Source organism: Salmo salar, chromosome 25 (assembly GCF_965601325.2).
Source record: "Salmo salar chromosome 25, fSalSal1, whole genome shotgun sequence".
NCBI classification, from domain to species: Eukaryota; Metazoa; Chordata; class Actinopteri; order Salmoniformes; family Salmonidae; genus Salmo; species Salmo salar.
This window is the reverse complement of record NC_138315.1, coordinates 16,884,385-16,900,935: the sequence shown is the minus strand read 5'-3', so window position 1 is coordinate 16,900,935 and position 16,551 is coordinate 16,884,385. Positions and strand designations below refer to the sequence as shown.

General features: G+C 45.8%; 1 protein-coding gene across 5 annotated transcripts in view; it reads left to right on the top strand.

Annotated features, from left to right (window-relative positions):
* The window catches only part of LOC106586263 (FERM, ARHGEF and pleckstrin domain-containing protein 1), a 73,384-nt gene that overhangs the window by 33,507 nt on the left and 23,326 nt on the right, over positions 1-16,551 (top strand). For 4 of the 5 annotated variants that reach the window (XM_082968942.1, XM_014173363.3, XM_045707766.2 and 1 more), the window contains exons 3-11: positions 11,289-11,393; positions 11,532-11,574; positions 12,128-12,206; positions 13,084-13,181; positions 13,652-13,766; positions 15,089-15,236; positions 15,646-15,741; positions 15,864-16,030; positions 16,238-16,306. In XM_082968942.1, the coding sequence (XP_082825068.1) occupies positions 11,289-11,393; positions 11,532-11,574; positions 12,128-12,206; positions 13,084-13,181; positions 13,652-13,766; positions 15,089-15,236; positions 15,646-15,741; positions 15,864-16,030; positions 16,238-16,306 (920 nt within the window). The remainder of the gene's footprint in view (positions 1-11,288; positions 11,394-11,531; positions 11,575-12,127; positions 12,207-13,083; positions 13,182-13,651; positions 13,767-15,088; positions 15,237-15,645; positions 15,742-15,863; positions 16,031-16,237; positions 16,307-16,551) is intronic. The other variant, XM_082968941.1, reaches the window with a different exon arrangement.

Genomic DNA, 16,551 nt, shown 5'->3' with positions numbered 1-16,551 from the left:
TTTTTTTATATATTTATAATGATCTCCTGAAATAATTTTAATGTTAGCGATTCACAAACCATTTAGCGGGAGCCATCAGCATTCCTCCAGAATGGAAGTGGTTCCAGTTTTATTAAGGGATTAAGAATTAAAGCCCATTTTACGTTGCCATGGTTACAGGCTTCGCTCTCTCTCCTAGGGTGCAACATTTGTATTCTGTTGTCACAAAGACCTACATTCCTGCTGGACCGTCAGCCTGCGGCCATGGAAGGAACACCAGCCCCTCGTTTCTGCAGGGCTGTCTGTGTGTTAGTTAGAGGACCTCCTATGGCAGCCCTGAATGTGAGAATTCAGCTAAGGGCTAGACCCATTGTTGGCACTCTGTGGAATGCTACTAAGCTGATTCCACTACAGTTCTATTCACTATGCTGGCAGGAGTTGGTACGAGCAGGTCGGACTGAAATTTGGGATGCGGCGGCACAAGCTGATACATGTCAAAAGACGGATGACGAAAGATGGCACCCCTAAATCCTTCTTCTGTGGATGCAGTCATTTAGAATAGTCCTGTTGGCTATGTGTCAGAGTTTTAAACATGGGTGTAGCCTTACATGCCCTCGCAATACTGCTCCAACACCGCTGGCTTTACCCGTAATCAGAGTATTTCATCAAGAAGGAACACTCCAAGTCCAGCTGTCCAGCCCCACAATCCCATAGCTCTTCCCATAGAGAATATATGCTTTTAAAACCCCCCATTTTTTTGGTTTTACTATCACCCTATCGCGTGAGTTACATTGTATTGAGTGCTGTAACATCCATCCCAATCTTACTGTAGTGTGCAACTCCCACCAGTGGTTGGAAAACGACTGAATGTGTGGCTTATGCTAAGGTGTTAGTTCAGTGGGTTAAAAATAATTGTCCCCAACGCTGTCGCATCATGTGAGCTCAGCGTCCAGCAGCACAAAGCCAGTGATGTCGTGGTCTAGAAGATTGACTATCCATCGCTGTCAATTATTGTTCTACTACTCATTAAACCACATCCAAGAACAGATAATTACATTTGCGCTGTATATTGGTTTAATCATGATCACATGATACTAACCTAGTATGTGGAGAACCCAGAATGTGATTCAATCAACTCGTCCCTGGCACAAAGGTCGGAGGTTGAAAGATACTTGTATACTGGTATTGACCATACATCACTGTGGAGCCTGTCAAAAACAAACTGGAAATGATTTCTTGGTTGTTGACCTTAATCCCCATCCCTAGGAAGTACAGTAACTTTAGCCCAGGATCTGCTTTCTCCCAGATCAATTCTATTTGGACTGACTGACTGGGGATCTAGAGGAAACTCCTCTCGTTGACCACCTTATTTAGTTCTTTAATAATTAGACAATGCCTTATGTGTTTATATTGACTTACTTATTTTGTTAAATACACATTCTTGTAGTTTAATTTCCATATAATAACTTTTGTGTAGTTACTGTTTAGCTAATTCTGTATCTAATGTAAAAATAAAATGAATTGTTTATTGGAAGTAGAATTTAATAACAAAATATTTTCCCAGTGGGAAATGTTGACGTTGCATAGCTCCATAAATACTTAATAATACCGTCATGCCTATTTCATTTGACAAACTTGATGCTAGCGTTCTTTTGTTCTAGCATGCCAATTCTCTTTGTGTTTGACGGTTTTGTAGGTACAGTAAACCTGAAACTGTCCTTCCCTGTGGGGAGTACCCTGTAGAGTGACAGTGGATTTGTTGTGCTGAAGGTTAAGTCGTTTACACTAATCTGCAGGAGACACTTTGATTGGTCTTCTCCAGGAACGGAGCGTCTGTAGCTGTCATCATTTATTACCAGGAGGATTATGGGTAAGTGAAAGGCTCCATGGGGCGGTGCCACCAGCCATGTCACTTCCTAGGGGAGACCCGCTCCCTCCTCACCCACCTGTTGACTTTCCCACTCCCCCCTGCCTTAGCCCTAAGCTTCTACGTACTCCGTCACAGCCCAGTCTCCCTCCACTCTGTTGATGCCCACCACAGGCTCACAGTGTGGGTAGGCTAGTTTGAGTGAGAGGAAAGTAAAACATCCCAGGGCCACGGCCCATTACTCCTACCGTCTGTGTCTGTTCTGTGTTTATGACTCCCTCTCTCTATTCCCCAGACAGAGGCCGTCTCCCACACTGGTAAGTCATTAGTGAGGTGTTGTCGGTTGGGATAGGGATTTCTCCCGGCACTAACGTAGCAGCAGTAGGTCAGAGATGGTTTACCGCACTCTCCTTCCGACTCCAGTAATATTGTCCCATTTTTCTTTTCCTGTAACTGAATATCACTGCAAACAATCGAATACTGTTACCACTCCACATTTTGCTGTTGCAGAACCCATCAACTGGGTTGCAGTTGCGTTACCAATGATTTGCAGTTGGTTTAATTAACGTTGTGTTGGGCTCTGTGGATCTGCTGTGCTGGTCTCTGATATTAATGACGAGGAACACTTTATAATGTGTCTGCACTAAATCTAATATACAAAGCCCTCTATTTGGCGTTCTAATTCTCTTTTTTCTCTCTCTCACGCATTCTCTCACGCACACGTCTGTTTTCCGATATCGCCAAACCGTTATTTTTACAGAGGCCCATATTTACATACAGTTCATTTTCACATACTTTGGTGGAAAATGTTTTTCAGAAGCCTGTGTCCCATCTGCTACATGTCTGACGCATGCAGCCATTCAGATCTGATCTGAACCATAGAGAGGAGTATCTGGCCAGCAGCCTCGGATGTTTCTGAAGCCAAGCCCAGGCTGCTAATATAACAGCTGTTCTTCAGGTTCTTAAACACAGGCTAATAATCTGTAATGTGTAGAACTGTCTCACACTCACACCTAGCCCTATTCTAAGGATTATACAGATTAGTCAAGGTTCATGACTCCGGAGGTGATGCTGTGGTTAGCAGAGAGGTAAATGAGCCTGGCCTGTTATGGCATGTTTCGGTAGGATGTATTGTGTTAAGTACAACTGCACGGCTGGTTAGCTCGCGGCCTCAATGGACTGCGATGGCTTTAGGAAGTGTCCACCCGTTTCTTACCTCGCGTGCATACTATAGTTGCTACCTCAGTCAACCTATATAGGTTTGAGTTAGCATCTTCTTGTGCCCTCTCCTCTCAGGTTCCCTCCCTGTCTGTTTACATGGACCTCAATCTGCAGAGAATTGACAGAGGCATGAATGAGCAAATCAATTTATTCTATTCTTTTTTTTTTTCCCCCATCACGTGGCTTTGACCTCAGCCCATATTTCAGTCTGTTTGCGATTAACAGAAGCTGGCTTCAGTCATGCTGTATTTGCGGGCACTGAGTGGCATATTGGCAGATTTGGCACACCGCTGGGCTGGCTCTATGGCTGATCTGAGATTATCTTTATTGGGCCTGTTCCAAAATGCTGTCATTCATCGCAGCTCTCCAGAACTAACAAAGTGTTCTGTCATGAGATACTGTGTGGTTTAAAGGTCAAATGAGATTGGACCAGCAACAATATATGATATCAAATGACATCCGAATCAACTTTGTGTTGCGTGTTTGTATGCAGATCTTGGATCGTGCACAACATTTTAAACCGCACATTCACCTTGATGATGTTGAGATCCTTGAGCAGTTCATTAATCTGTCCGTTATCTTATTGATTGCCTTGGCTCTCAAGTACTGTACTGTGTTTAAAACCAGGGCCCATATTCATGAAGACTCTCAGTGTAGGGAGTGCTGATCTAGGATCAGTTTGGCCTTTTCATTCATAACCAATGAGATTACGTGGACAGGGGTCACCTGATCCGACCTGATCCGAGATCAGCGCTTTATGAATTCGGGCCGAGGTCAGAGATGTCCTCTGCTGTTTCCCTTGGAGGCGTGTCCCGTGCATGAGCCACACGGGTCCTCATGGGAGCTGAGGTGCTGTCTATTTTATTATGGTGTCCACTTACAGCACCTCACCCCTGTACCAACTGACGTTTTACAGCATTCAATCAGCCCATGAAGTCGTTTTTAAAGTGTGTAACAACAATGGCACCCGATGAAGATATTCAGGAAGAAAAGAAAAAATTAATGGGCCATCACTCGCTAATCGACCATTTAATGGAATGTGATTCGCTTGTTCTGCGAGGAGGCTAACGGCGCTAAAACAAAAAAACTCCTGTCTCTCTTCACTTTGAAGTTACAAAGACAATGTCGATAACAGGATCTTATCACCTCAAAGTGATGATGTTGCCTCTATTTGATAAGGGACATACTGTAAATGCTTATCTCTAGAGCAGCGAATGAGTCATGACAACACAACTCGACATCCAGAGGCCTCCACTGTTTCCCTTTAAGGATGGATTATACCATTTTAAAACTCGGCTAATTTCCCTGTCATTTTCTGTATTATTTTATGTCAGTTTTTGTTGTTTGTCACTTTCTGGACATATCTGGAGTGGGAGGAGAGGAAAGTGTCAGTTGCTGCTGGGGAAAAGCATCCTACACAGAGTGACAGTAATCCCTGGCTTTGGGAATATTTGTGGCTGGCAGTTTTAAGCGAAGCAGCATGGTGCCGGAATTTCAAGTGTGCTGAAAAGGATTGGGGGACGAGAGGGGAAAAGAGGGCCAGCCTTTCAGTAATTCCAAACTTCCTCAGAAAACCCCCTGCCCCTCAGTTTATTTCCATGATCCTCTAAGCCAGCCATGAAAGAGGTCTCCAGCTGTGGAATATACACAATGTCATGGTTATGTGGAGCACAATATTGCTAAATGTTGTGCCCAAACCTTTTGCTTTGCCCCAATGTTGTAGCCTGTGCCGTCTGAGCTTCCACTGTGTTTTGTTGACGTGTTCTGCAAAGAGGGGGCAAAGCAAGGCTGTAAAATCAATTGAGTGATTTGCAGCGTTCAGATGAACAGTAGGAGGCTCTCAGTGACGCACTGTTTTCCATTCTGCAGCGCAATGGTCACAGCAGGACACTTAATTATACTTATATGCAATTATATGCTAAATCAATATGTTTCAAGCTGTCTTCTCCAAGGCGAGCGCGTTAAAGCCAGGCACCATGGAGGCAGTTTGGGAGAAAGAAGGGGACAGTCAAGGGATGGAGGGAGAGGAGCCCCCCCAGAAAATCAAGCCGTCCTCAATCTCTTTAGCCCCCAGTCCCCTCTGAATCCTGGGGACATTCCTGTCATGGCTTTTCTCTCCAACCCCAGAGGTTTGGTTGCTGTGACATAATGACTTTGACAGCTGTGGCGGCCAGATCGCCACTTTTGCAAAATAAATTGTCGCTGTGTTTTTATCCGCAGCTTGGGGTTAGGTCTTTGGCTTGGGGTGGAATGTGGGAAGAGTCGGGATCTTATCTATGATCCTATTTCAAGTAAAATATCCATGCATTTTATCTCACTAAATAACACACTTTTACAGTCTCCCTTGATGTAAATTAAGCTCTTATTTTGTAACCGCACCCCTTTACTGTAAGGGTTGTCTGTCCCAGATCTCAACACACACACACACACACACACACACACACACACACACACACACACACACACACACACACACTACCATTCAAAAGTTTTGGGTCACTTAGAAATGTCCTTGTTTTTGAAAGAAAAGCTAATTTTTTGTCCATTAAAATAACATCAAATTGATCAGAAATACAGTGTAGACATTGTTAATGTTGTAAATGACTATTGTAGCTGGATTTTTTTTTTAGGGGAATATCTACTTAAATTTAGAGGCCCATTATCAGAAACTCACTCCTGTGTTCCAATGGCACGTTGTGTTAGCTAATCCAAGTTCATAATTTAAAAAGGCTAATTGATCATTAGAACTACTCCCTTCACAGAACAGCGCAAACTGGCTCTAACCAGAATAGAAAGAGTGGGAGGCCCCGGTGCACAACTGAGCAAGACGACAAGTACATTTGAGTGTCTAGTTTGAGAAACAGACGCCGCACAAGTCCTTAACTGGCAGCTTCATTAAATAGTACTCGCAATACACCAGTCTCAACGTGAAGAGGCGACTCCGGGATGCTGGCCTTCAGTCTGAGATATTACTTTTTCTTTGCAACTCTGCCTAGGCCAGCATCCTGGAGTCGCCTCTTCACTGTTGACGATTAGATTGGTGTTTTGCGGGTACTATTTAATGAAGCTCCCAGTTGAGGACTGTTTCTCAAGCTAGACACTCTAATGTACTTGTCCTCTTGCTCAGTTGTGCACTGGGGCCTCCCACTCTTTCTATTCTGGTTAGATCCAGTTTGCGCTGTTCTGTGAAGGGAGTAGTACGAGATCTTCAGTTTCTTGGCAATTTCTCGCATGGAATAGCCTTCATTTCTCAGAACAAGAATAGACTGACAGGTTTTATAAGAAAGCTATTTGTTTCTGGCCATTTTGAGCCTGTAATCGAACCCACAAATGCTGATGCTCCAGATACTCAACTAGTCTAAAGAAGGCCAGTTTTATTGCTTCTTTAAACAGAACAACAGTTTTCAGCTGTCTTAACATAATTGCAAAAGGGTTTTCAAATGATCAATTAGCCTTTTTAAAATGATAAACTTGGATTAGCTAACACAACGTGCCATTGGAACACAGGAGTGATAGTTGCTGATAATGGGCCTCTGTATTCCTACGTAGATATTCCATTTAAAAAAGCTACAATAGTCATTTACAACATTTAACAATGTCTACACTGTATTTCTGATCAATTTGATGTTATTTTAATGGACAACAAATGTGTTTTTCTTTCAAAAACAAGTACATTTCTAAGCGGGTGTGCATATAGCTCACTGACATGGTGTGATTTTTGGAGGAAGATGTTTGACAGTCTTATCACCAGGGCTGTCTCCTTATTCTTCCCCCCATTGTCAGTCTTAGGCTCCTGCTGCAATAGTCACCCTGAGCTCTGGGCTCTCCTACATGACCTGCATCTCAATGATCAGTCACTCCTCAGCCCTGTTCCTTGCTTACAGTCTTGATACTCACACAAGCATGCGTGCGCACGCACACACACCGCCCCCGCACACACACACACACACACACACCTACAGTCTCTTTTGGATCTTGGATGTCTTTTGGCTGTTGCAGTTACATTAGCATGGCGACATTAGCATTTACTGTGTGGATTGGACTGACAATGAACAGACTAATGCATGCGATCGTCATGTCAGATGACCTTTTGCCGTTACATGATTTTGTTATGTAAATCGAAGCAGTCGGGATTTGATCCCTACTTTAATCCTCTCTATATGGTGATGTCGTGATGCATACATATGGGATTACTTTGCGCCGCTGCGCTGTTAAAAACACAACACAGAGGCGGAGAGAGCGAGAGAACACACAGCCTCAGAGACTGCCTCCTCCCTCTTCACATCTGTTTCCAATGAAAGCACCACAAGGAGTCACCGAATGGGAACGCTTCTGTCCTGTAACCAAGCCTCTGATCTCAGCCCGACCTAGTTTTTCCAAATGGAGAAACAGACATAGGAATAATCTAACAAACCATTTTCAGTGCCCAGTGCAGTTTCACTGTGTCTGGCTTCCCAGATGCTGCTCGGTGCCGTGGCCAGCTGCCTGGATCCCCAGTCTCCACACACAGCCAGGCCTGGCCAGCTAGGAGACCCTGGTAGACCCAGTCCACAGCATGACGTCTGGGGGAGACCTCAACCCTCAGACCTGCTTAATGTCTCATCTCTAACCAGGCATGACCCCCCCCCTTTGTTCCACACCTGTCTGAGTCTATGGAGTGTGTGTGGACCCCCCCCCCAGGAGAGGTTTGGTGTGCAGTGGGCTGGCTCATGGTGGGGAAGGTGGACCATACAATGTACTCAGCGGGGGTAGACTGGAGAGACGCAAGAGAGGGAGAGGTACAAAGCCAAACACCTGACAGCATGTTTACAAACGGCAAGGAGGCGGAGAAGGAGGGGGAGGAGGCCTGGGTTTGGCTGTAACCACCAACACAAGCAGACATGAGCGCAGACAGACTGTCATCTCTGTTTACCCCTCTCCTGTCAGCTGGAGCATGTAGAGGTCAGTTTACCGAGAAGTACATGCCTCCGCTGGAACATATAAACACTGCTAACATCCGATGAGACCGTGTTCAAACAAGTTCAATCTAGACACAGCTTTCCAGGATGTCTGGCTACAATTGGTATACAGAGATGGGCTGAAATCGGATTGACACCGGCATTACTGTGCAGACCATCTGAAAAGCTCCTTAGATGAAGGCCCAAAGCAGAGTGATTTGTGACATTCTCCTGGTACTGTAGACGACGATAGAAATGGCAGCTGCCAAGTGTGATATTTGCTGATGTAGTGGGACCTTTTTGATAGTGAGTTCTGTGCCATGGGGATTGGACCAGATATCATGTGTGTGTGACATGTGATTGAGTGTTTGTGTACCCTGGGAGAGAAATGTGTGTGTGCAGAGAACATGTGTGCTCCCGGAAGAGGTGTGTGTGTGTTGGTGTGTATTTGTGTGTGTATTTGTGTATGTCTCAAAGTGCATGTCTGTGCGCACATGTGAGAGAAAGCAATGTGTGTGTCTTATCAGGCAGAGCAGGCTGTGTACTACTACTGTATGCAGAGTGATGGTGGCTGTGCCTTGGCAGTGATCAATCACTGTGACTCGTGCTTCATTAATGACTGGGGATCTTATTGTGTTGGCGGTGGCAGCGGTCGCAGATGGCAGGACTATTACTGCACTACACTGTGCCTCTGCTTTTAATCAGGCTTCTCCGCTAGTCTACTCTACCCACTCTACTCCACTCTACTCCACCCTACCCTACCCTACTCTACCCACCCTACCCCACCCTACTCTACTCTACCCTACCCTACCCCACCCTACTCTACTCTACTCCACCCTACCCCACCCTACCCTACCCTACCCCACCCAACCCTACCCCACCCTACACTACCCTACTCTACCCCACCCTACTCTACCCCACCCTACCCTACTCTACCCTACTCTACCCCACCCTACTCTATCCCACCCTACCCTACTCTACCCCACCCTACTCTACTCTACCCCACCCTACTCTACTCTACCCCACCCTACCCTACTCCACCCTACCGTACTCTACCCTACTCTGCTCTGTTCTGCAGCTCTGAATGAAACCCACTGAGACCCACTCTTTATCCTCTTTATGTCCATTTGAGTTTCTATCCTTCACTCTGTCCCACTGGATTCCTCCTTGTTCTCCAGGAACAAGTGTTGCACTATGTTATAGTACTAAGTACAGAAAACCCGGGCTACTGACTTAGAATTCCTCTCTGTATTAAAACTAGGCCTATGACTGTTTTTCTGTGGAGAGTTCTGACACTGCTGGTTTACGGCTGGTTGGTTCTGCAGCAGCACGGCCTTGGCAGGCAGGCAGCAGTGTGGGTGGTTGTTTGGCTGGTGTCTGCTCTTGTGTCCTCTAGCCTCCTGCTCCCCTGTGGTCTCACCCATCACCCTTCCGCCATATGGAAACTGCTGGTCCTATGTGGTGGGCGCTGTGGTGCCCAGAGCTCCCTACATGCCGCAGTCAGAAGGGAGAGTAGTGGAGGGAGAGATAAAGTAGGGAACCTATGGAGAGGAAAGCTGTGTTGATGCTTCTTTTGGACACTTCAGTTGAATGGATTATTATGCTAGTGATGCAATTAACTGTTTAATGAACACTGATATAAGTGAGTGTAGTAATGGAAAACATTTCCCATTGGTTAGTTATGAGGGTTGCCCGCTTGTGATTGGAAGAGGTCACTATATAATCCAGGAAGTAGAGAAGGCCTTAGTTCCAATGACTGCCCTTAGAGAGGGATAGCGCTTTGTGGAGAAGGAGAGGAGTACGTCGTGGGCGGAGGAGGTATAGAGAGTAGGAGAGGGGGGGGGGTGGAAGGCAGGGGAGGCTGGAATGGCTGGAATGGAATCAGTAGAACGGAGTCAAACGTGGTTTCCATATGTTAGATGTGTTTGATACCGTTCCATTAATTCCATTCCAGACATTACAATGAGCCCGTCCAACTATAGCTCCTCCCACCAGTAGAGTAGGAGAGGAGGGAGGGGTGCAGAAGGGTGGAAGCAGTCTGTCTCAAATGGTGCTGGGTCATTATCCTACACTCTCAGAAAAAAGGGTTCCGAAAGGGTTCTTCGGCTGTCCCCATAGGAAAACCCTTATTGGTTCCAGGTAGAACCCGTTTTGGTTCTAAGTAGAACCTTCTGCGATCCATGCAACCAAAAGGGTTCTACCTGGAACCAAAAAGGTTATTTCAAAGGGTTCTCCTATGGGGCCAGCCGGTGAAGATTTTAGGTTCTAGATGGCAGTTTTTTTTTTCTATGAGTGTAGACAGGGTGGGACTGTTACTATAAACACTGGAATAACTGTGCTACGTTCTGCTCCGGTGAAAACCAGTCAGAATGCAGCCTGGCTAAACGGCCCCACTCCCTTCCTCTCTGCCACGCTTCAGTCGTCTTAGGAGTTTTCTAATAGGAGTTGTGGCTTTAAACTGCAGTCCCTGACATCCCTTTGTGCCTCTAAATGAGGAAGGTTTTCCTCTATAAAGGCAGGGCTGCTATTTGGGGTTGCTTTGGTGTTGGCTGTGTTTGTTCCCCTGGGATTGGAAAAGAAGTAGTGGGTGAAAAACAGCCAGATGACTGACTCAGACGGAGACTTGAAAGACTTGTCGTGGAGGAATGGACCTCCTAGGTCAGCCGGGCTACCAGTAGATCAGCTTCAAAGAGCGCTGTGCCATCGACAGTCCCCACGGTGACGCTGGTAATTCAGAACAAAGTCACAGGGACAGACCCGTCCCCCCTGTCTGTCTGACCCTCAGTGTCCCTACCCCCGGGCCTCCGTAGAGGGAGGGGGATGCTTTGAGCAATCATCTGGAAACTGGGAGTGAAAGGAGAGGGAGTGGTGGCACGTTAGTCAACCAGGATATGACTTCTATGAAGCCACCCACTATCCATCAAGTCAGTCAAACTACACTCAGTCACTACTGCAAATGTCACTGTTGTTTGTCTGTGCCATTCCTCCTAAACCATTAAGTCCTAGAGGGATGATGAGATCCAGTCCTGAATGTGCTCTCATGCTCGTTGGTCCTTGATTAGACTTGCAGATGGAGTTTGCTGAGGGGATTTCCAGTGAAATGTCATCAGAATGAGTCTTTGAAACCAGGGGGGGGGACAATATCATCCTTAGTCCAAGTACACATTGCTCATTGAATGGTTGAGCTAGTGAATGCCAGCCCGCCCACCTTACAGTCAAAAGACAATCACTACTGCACCATGTATTTCTGGAACTTACCATGTATGTTTCTATGTCTTTTACAGCAAAGAGCCTCTGGCAAGGTGGTGTTTGACCTGGTGTGTACCCACCTGAACCTCGTTGAAGGGGACTACTTCAGCCTAGAGTACCAAGACCACCACAAGATGATGGTGAGGGAAGAAAAAAAGCACAGGGGTTGTTTCCCGACTGGGCGTTAGGATGTATCTTCTTTATGTCTTAAGTGTAGAAGCTTTAAATTCATATCTCTATGCCGACTAAGGCACGTTTTGTTTTCCTTCTCTTCACAGGTTTGGCTAGACCTTCTTAAGCCAATAGTCAAGCAGCTGAGACGTAAGTACCCAGACTTCATTACACGCTTTCACACGGCGAACAATGGACAGTTCAGTCTTAATTTGCTTCAACTGACACTGTTGTTGTTGCTGCTAACAGAAGAAAATGAATCAAGCCAAAACACGGAAACATTAAATGTCTTTTGAAAGAAGGAGACAGCTAGGAGAATGAATTTAGTTGTGGCGTCTCAAAACCATGTCTCATCCGAGCAAATGTAATCACACACAGAGACCATCTTTCTTCCAGTCGGAGGCTCTGCTGTTAAACTTTTACATCTCCAGTCATAAAACATTCATGAAGTCTTATAAAAGACTGGTTTGCTCATCTACAAATGAGGACGTGGTGCGCAAGAGCCAATACACTTCTTCCTTGCTATGATCGGTGTGAGAGAACCCAGATTCAGGTCTGAGTGAAATAGAGTATAGGAAGGAATGATAGAGATTCTAATTCCTAATTCTATGATAGGAATCTCCCTCATTTTAGAATGTGTAAATTTGTATTGTCTTGGTTGTGACTCTTCTTCTTTAACCATGCCATCATCTCACACCCACAGGGCCCAAGCACACAGTCCTGCGTTTTGTGGTGAAGTTTTTCCCCCCTGACCACACCCAACTACTGGAGGAACTGACTAGGTAAGACTAAACAGGAAGAAGCCTATTAAACCACAGGAGATTTAACAAGCAACATACCAGCCGCCATTTCAGAGGAACCTTCAGTCTGCGAAGCTCGGCTATAAGATTTCCTCATCTACAGGTGCTTAATAATTGGAATTTGTATTCAGCTGACGAGCTGTCAGTGCATGAAGTCGTACAGGGCTGACTGCACAGCACACAGCAGGCCATCAGCAGGCATATTATGCAGTCTTTCCATTAGAGTAAGTCATTCTCGGGTCAGATCTGTGTGTGGAAACGACTGCGATGTCACAGAATATAACTGCTAATTCAGAAAGTGACTAATGTGTTCCAGCCTCCCAGCAGATTTATTTTCTGCCTCGGACATATAATTCATGCCGTCCGTGTTTTAAACCTGCCAGGTTTTTGAATGTAGCACCTTCAAATGGTGCTGGTTATTTCCATTGGACTAATGTTTTTCTGATGTATATTTTCTCGTTATGTCATAATTCCTTGACCCTACAGAAGGTTACAGTTGATATTGGATGGGTAACTAAAGACCGTTATCCATAGATAAGATCGTTGCTCTGCAGTCCAATTGTCTTCGTTAAATGCAGTTTTTGGGGGTTTGTACTGTACACCCCTATGATGCAATCGTAAGGGGTCAGTCAACAGTCAGTACTTCTGGGTGTGGTGACATGTATGTGCCAAGAAGCTGTCTTTCTGAACCTGTTGCATTATAGATTGTATTTGGCAAGCTGGGATCACCTCCAAGTGGTTCCTTTTGAGGTTGCTTCCTCCTGCGTTGTCGTCTGACAGGTTTTGTGATGTTAACCACACACAGCCAGCCATCCTGTTGACTCTGTTCTAACCTGTCTCTTTGTGCCGTCTTGTTCAGGTACCTCTTCGCCCTGCAGATCAAGCATGACCTTGCCTGTGGACGCCTGGCCTGCAATGACAGTAGCGCAGCCCTGCTGGTCTCCCATATTATCCAGTGTACGTCTCTCTGTTACTTTATGGCTTAGTGGATCACAGGGCCAATAGAGAAGATAGATGTGTAGGGAAACACGTTATGTTGCTCGTGCCGTCTTCAAACTGTGCCGACTAGGATGTGTTGCAGCATCCCAAATTTGACAATCAGTGTGTTGCCATGGATACCTTTTTATAGTCTTCGTCTGCAATGAAATCTGGATAGACGGACGGCTTCAGAATAACCAAACGTGTCAGTACCCTTCCCAGAAAACATCCGTTCCTCAGCCTGCCAGGATTCTAATGCTAGAGGGAGCTGTCAAAGTGGGATTCTAGAGGCAAGAGAGACAGATGAGGATGTATTCCAATTCATTCTATTCTCATCTATTCTATTTAGGGATGTAAGCGAATGATCCAAATGATCAACCTGCGGTGGCACAGATACACACTGCACACAATGTATTACAATGTCATAACGTGAACCCTTTGTCCTCCAGCTGAGATTGGGGACTTTGAGGAGAGCCAGAGTCGGCAGCACCTCCTCAACAACAACTACATTCCAGACCAGGTGGCTCTGATCGACAAGATCATGGAGTTCCACTCAAAGAATGTGTGAGTAACTCCTCTGTTACTGGTTTGTCTGCTCTGGAACCAGAGTTGTATGCAGGCATTATTCAGGTCCACTCTGAACAGGAAAAGGTCGTAAAAGACCCTTATACTTTCCAAGGCAACGTTTAATACGCAGATGACACAGTCGGGAAAGTCGCCACTGAATGAATAGAGTGCTTTGTTCCAGTGTGTTAACTGACATGGCATTCTTCGTCATGTTTAGACAAGGCAAAGCCCCCTGGGCTGGTTGAGTGGTTAGGGCCTGGAGGTGAATGTGTGTCTGCTTTATTAGCAACCCTGCTCAGGTCCCCAGAAAAGTTCTGGAATCTACCCGGATCACAGCCTAATGAGCAACACACCGCACCAGACTTCAGCATGGAAAACAGCTAACAACTTTGGATTTCCATTGTTATATCTCTCCTGTCTAGTCAGCTGACAGGTTGGCACAAGGGAAATGGTTGCTTGAACTCACTCACTGTAGCTTCTCCTACTCCCAGTATTTTTTTCTCCTATAATCTCTTTCCTAATTGGATAGTTCTGTACTCCTGGGAGAACACACGGTGGAAGGCTTCCGTATCCCACAATCCCCTCAGTGTCCTCATCATTGCAGCTGGCTGGCTCTAAACATGTGCCAGGAGGACATGGTCAGCCCTTCCCTCACCCCCCCCCAGTCCTCCACGCTACACTGGTGTCACGGCGGAGATGGGCGATCACCAGGCAGCTGACAAGATGAAAGGAGCTCCGTTAGATTTGACTGTCCTCCCTGACTTGTTCTTTTTTTTTCTGTCTTTTCAGCTGATAACACTAACCACAGTTCTCCTGGCAGGGAGCCATGGCTAGAGTTAAATCTCAAATTAACTACAGCACACAGGAAACAGGAAAGCTTTTTCACAGATAAGAATTAGGGAAATGAGGTACTATGCAACTTCGTTTCTACCCAGAACTCGGTGGTGTGTGGTGTCAGCTGAATGTGGGAACACAGATTGGCTTGTGGCTTGGTCTCTCACCACAATTACAGAACATATAGGAATATGTATTTGATGGTAGATATTATTCCGATTTAAAGTACAGTTCTTGGTTTAGAGCAGCCAGGTTCAGAAGCCCAAAATGGATGTAAAATGTAACTGTTTGTTGACCCCTGGAATTCTGACACATCCCACCTCAACGCCACCTTGCCGTGATTGTGAAACTTATAAGAGACTTGTGTGAGACTGCGTCAAAAGTAGGGCACTATAAAGGGAATAGAGTGACATTTGGGACATATCCTTGGAGGCCTATGAGACTTACATGAGACTTGACGCAGGCTGCTGTCTGTGTGCTTGTAGGGGTCAGACGCCAGCAGAGTCGGACTACCAGCTGCTGGAGGTGGCACGCAGGCTGGAGCTGTACGGAGTGAGACTGCATCCTGCCAAGGACCGCGAGGGCAGCAAGCTGAGCCTGGCCGTGGCGCACACTGGTGTCCTGGTCTTTCAGGTGACCGACACTACTTTACAGGTCAACACCGAGTAGAGCTGGATGGAGTTAGAGGATTTGTAGACTGCTGTTTATAATTAGAAACTTACAGGATGTTTGATCAAATGTTTGATGTGGATGGTGTAATAGCAAATTGGTAGTTTAAATGATTAACCAGCTTGGTTATGCCACACTTGCTTGCAGCTGTTCTGCTTTTCAATTGCTCTTTGAAGTGGAATTGAGTTGGCAGGCTTTTGACATGTGACAGTTTCTCTGTTCACAAATCTATTGGGATTAAGAGCTAGCTAGTTCTATTTGAGGAATGTGGAGCTGATGTTTGATGGCAGGATTAGGAAAACGAACAGGCTGATTTTTATTGCATGTCACACGCCATGTTAAACCATTGTGTGAACTTATACATCGGCTGCAGGGACACACCAAGATCAATGCCTTCAACTGGTCCAAAGTGCGCAAATTGAGCTTCAAAAGGAAGCGGTTTCTCATCAAGCTCAGACCAGACCTGAACGTAAGTCATCTGGCCATAGACTATAAGAATTTCAAATAATAATCATTACCAATGCCTAAGGGCGTTCAGCCCTGAGTTTTTCCATTGATGTGTGTTACATCTATATCTGTCCCACCCTGCAGCAGAGCTCTTACCAGGACACTCTCGAGTTCCTGATGGGTAGCCGGGACTGCTGTAAAGTCTTCTGGAAGATCTGTGTGGAATACCACGCCTTCTTCCGCCTCTTCGAGGAGCCCAAACCCAAGCCCAAGCCTGTCCTCTTCACCCGAGGCTCCTCCTTCAGATTCAGGTAGACAAGCTGGCCCCTCGAGGGCCCCTGGGGCCACACAATAATAAAACAGTCTCTCAGGACACAGGATAGAGCAGGTTTGATGAAGAACCAGTCAGTACCTCAGTCTGAATCTCATTTACTAACTGTCACCCGGACAAAGCTGCACCAGCTCTGCTGTAAGTTCACTGACCTCAATCATCTCCCTTGCTACTTTTCTCACTGCAGCGGTCGGACCCAGAAGCAGGTGATTGATTACGTGAAGGATTCTGAGTTTAAGAAGATTCCCTTTGAAAGGTAAAGACTTAGGGCTCTATTTTTGGTTGACGTTAAGCCAGCGCGATTGTCAATTCTTCTATTTTCATACCCTAGTGCCAGGATTGGTAATTTACTTGTCTTATATGAGCTCGCTTGCGCTGATGTGGGATGGGTGGCAATATCGGAGGTGTGTCCTTAAAAACGTGCGCTGAAGTGCCAATTTCAGTATGCGCCGGTGGGGATATTTCAGAAACAATTATACAAAACCAATCAATCGAATGTTA